At 37.4% G+C, this 2,519-nt stretch overlaps 1 protein-coding gene across 1 annotated transcript; it reads left to right on the plus strand.

The window, feature by feature from the left end:
• Nucleotides 1-419: 419 nt before the first annotated feature.
• LOC107483164 (protein FAR1-RELATED SEQUENCE 8-like) lies at nt 420-2,133 on the plus strand. Its single transcript, XM_016103786.1, has 3 exons — nt 420-617; nt 1,554-1,613; nt 1,702-2,133. The coding sequence occupies exons 1-3, from the start codon at nt 420-422 to the stop codon at nt 2,131-2,133; spliced, it is 690 nt and encodes a 229-aa protein (XP_015959272.1).
• Nucleotides 2,134-2,519: the final 386 nt, after the last annotated feature.

A 2,519-nucleotide genomic window follows, 5' to 3' on the forward strand; every position in this document is an offset into this window, starting at 1 on the left:
TCATAGGTCTTATTTTTGAGAAAGTATGAGGAGCCAATATATGCATTGTAAAATGTGTACAATGGGGTTAAATTGAAATTAAAATTAAATTATGGGTAATTAATTAATTTTGAATAGTTTCTAATTTAAAATTTGAAACAAACTAGGATTATCGTCAGTTATAGAATAAAAAAATAATCACACTCTCTCAATACGGTGTGACCTCCTTCTCTCCACTTCTCCTCAAATCTCGCCGGTGCAGCGCCGCGACGGTCACCACCTGCGTCCGACATAGCGTCGACTCTGTTCTGACTGACGTCGTCGTCCGCATAGACCACCGTCCAGCACTACGTTCTTATCGTGTGGGTCGAACTTCGCGGCATCGCAGCAACCTAGACGTCCAGTAAGGACAGTGCACGGCGGTGTGTGCCTTCTTCTCGATGTCGACGTCGCAAGATAAAGGGGTCTCAAGTGTGCTTTCTCTTTCACGCCTATCACCCCGCCGAAGTTTCTTAATGGAGTGCAATGTGGTTGAACTGCTGGATTGTGTTCCATCTTCGGGTGATAATGAGAATTCATCAAATTCACATGAAAACGTAGCCAACCATTCCGTTATCGAGGGTGAGCAATCGAATAAGGTGAGCAACTTACGTTCAAAACATTAATAATGGATGGTTATTTTTTAAATGATTTAGATGTTTATACTCAATGCAAGTGACGTGTTTAATTTTATGTTTAATGCTTACCCGGATGCATCATAAACATTCATGATTCGACCAAATTTGTGATGGTTTTATATTGATGGTATGCTTATATGTATGGAGAATTTACATAAATTAAGTAATCATGGCATATTGATTTGTCGCCGGATGAAACTAGGTCTTTTTTGAACTATCTTTTATGAATATATGAAGTTATATAACCAAATTTAAATTGCATGTATAAGCATGAGAGTTGACTATATTTGGAGACCTTTCTACTTAATAAGTAATCACCCATGTTCCTGTGCATGATGCTCATAGGTCCCGTGTAACCTTAGTAGTGATGTATATTGATTTTGAGTTACAGCTAATGATATTATTATTATTATGAAGAATATATTTGAAAATGAAAATTAAAAAGGCAAGAGTTATCAACTGATGGGATACTTAATCTGCTTCGATTCCTGCATATTTAGATTAGAACATATGTATATAATTATACATGATGGACATTGAATGAATAAAAAAAGTAACTATAGTCACCATTGGCTCTAAAACCGAGGACTGAACTATGCGTATAGTACTATGATAGTTGTATCTACTGCATATTTAGCTATGTGATATACAATGTCATTGTGAAAGAGAATAGATAGTAGTTACAATACTTATATAATAGGTAAAATAAAATAATTAATTCAATTATTATCATTGTCATTTTCATTCATTTGTTTCTAAGTTAAAATGGGTACGATGATTGACTTGATTTCTATTTTTTATCGCATTTTTTGTGCTGGTTAGTGAGATTTTATATACATGATATTTACTAAGGATTTATCATTTTTTTGTATTTCTGTGTTTATTTTGGACTTTTAGGCCATGCAACTGCCGGATCTTACTGAGGTTGAAAGTGAAGAGATGGATCTTGGTTATGAGGTTTGGACTCTAGTTTAATTTTGTGTAGTCATGATCCGCATGTTTGATTTGATAATTAATGGCATTCATTTTTTTATCTGAAACGTAGTTACCGGATCACAGTTGCCTTCAGGAAGATGAAATACCAAAAGTTGGAATGCGGTTTGCGCAGTTGCAATTGGCTCATGAATTCTATGTTACCTACGCAAAGAAAGTAGGATTTGCAACTAAGATAAGGACGACAACATGTGACAAGATCACAAAGGAACCCGTTAACCAAGCTATCCATGGTAATCGGAATGGGTTCCGCGGGTCTCGTGTCAAAGCACCAACGCGAAAGAACACGATTTTAGCCGCCGGGTGCAAGGCAAGGATATATGTCAAGTTTGATAAGGAGAAGCAAGAGTTAGTTTTCTTCAAGGTTGAGTTGAGGCACCCGCACCCATGTTCAGCAAAAAAGGCGGTGCACTACAATGAGTATAGGGAGCTGATCATGCATGCGAAGTGCGTGATCGAGGATAATGATGAGGCTGGGATTTGACCAAACAAGACATTCCTAACTTTGGCAAATGAGGCTGGGGGCCCGTCGAACTTGGGATTCTCAGAAAATGATTTAAGAAACTATATTACAGCAAGACTTCAAACTAGCAACGTGAATGCGGATGTTAGCGAGATGATGAACTACTTCATGAGAATGAAGGACATCAATCCGAACTTCTTCTACGCAGTGAATTTGGACGAGGAATGTAAATTTAGGAGTGTCGTATGGGTGGACGCAAGGTGCAGGGCGTCGTATGAATATTACAGAGACGTCATGTTATTTGATAGTGCGTACGATACAAACAGGTATGACGTAGTTATGTTGGTGTTTTTTCTATTCTTTTTATTTTTACGGTCGTGACTGGGATTTCTTATATGTGGTTATTT

This window comes from Arachis duranensis, chromosome 4, assembly GCF_000817695.3.
Source record: "Arachis duranensis cultivar V14167 chromosome 4, aradu.V14167.gnm2.J7QH, whole genome shotgun sequence".
NCBI lineage: Eukaryota > Viridiplantae > Streptophyta > Magnoliopsida > Fabales > Fabaceae > Arachis > Arachis duranensis.

What these genes read in the sequence shown, in the direction of transcription:
- LOC107483164 (XM_016103786.1), top strand. Translation starts at nt 420, where the DNA reads ATGTCGACGTCGCAAGATAAAGGGGTCTCAAGTGTGCTTTCTCTTTCA. An exon ending in AGGGTGAGCAATCGAATAAG is followed by an intron (nt 618 to 1,553) that starts GTGAGCAACTTA and finishes TTGGACTTTTAG; the next exon opens with GCCATGCAACTGCCGGATCT. An exon ending in AGATGGATCTTGGTTATGAG is followed by an intron (nt 1,614 to 1,701) that starts GTTTGGACTCTA and finishes TCTGAAACGTAG; the next exon opens with TTACCGGATCACAGTTGCCT.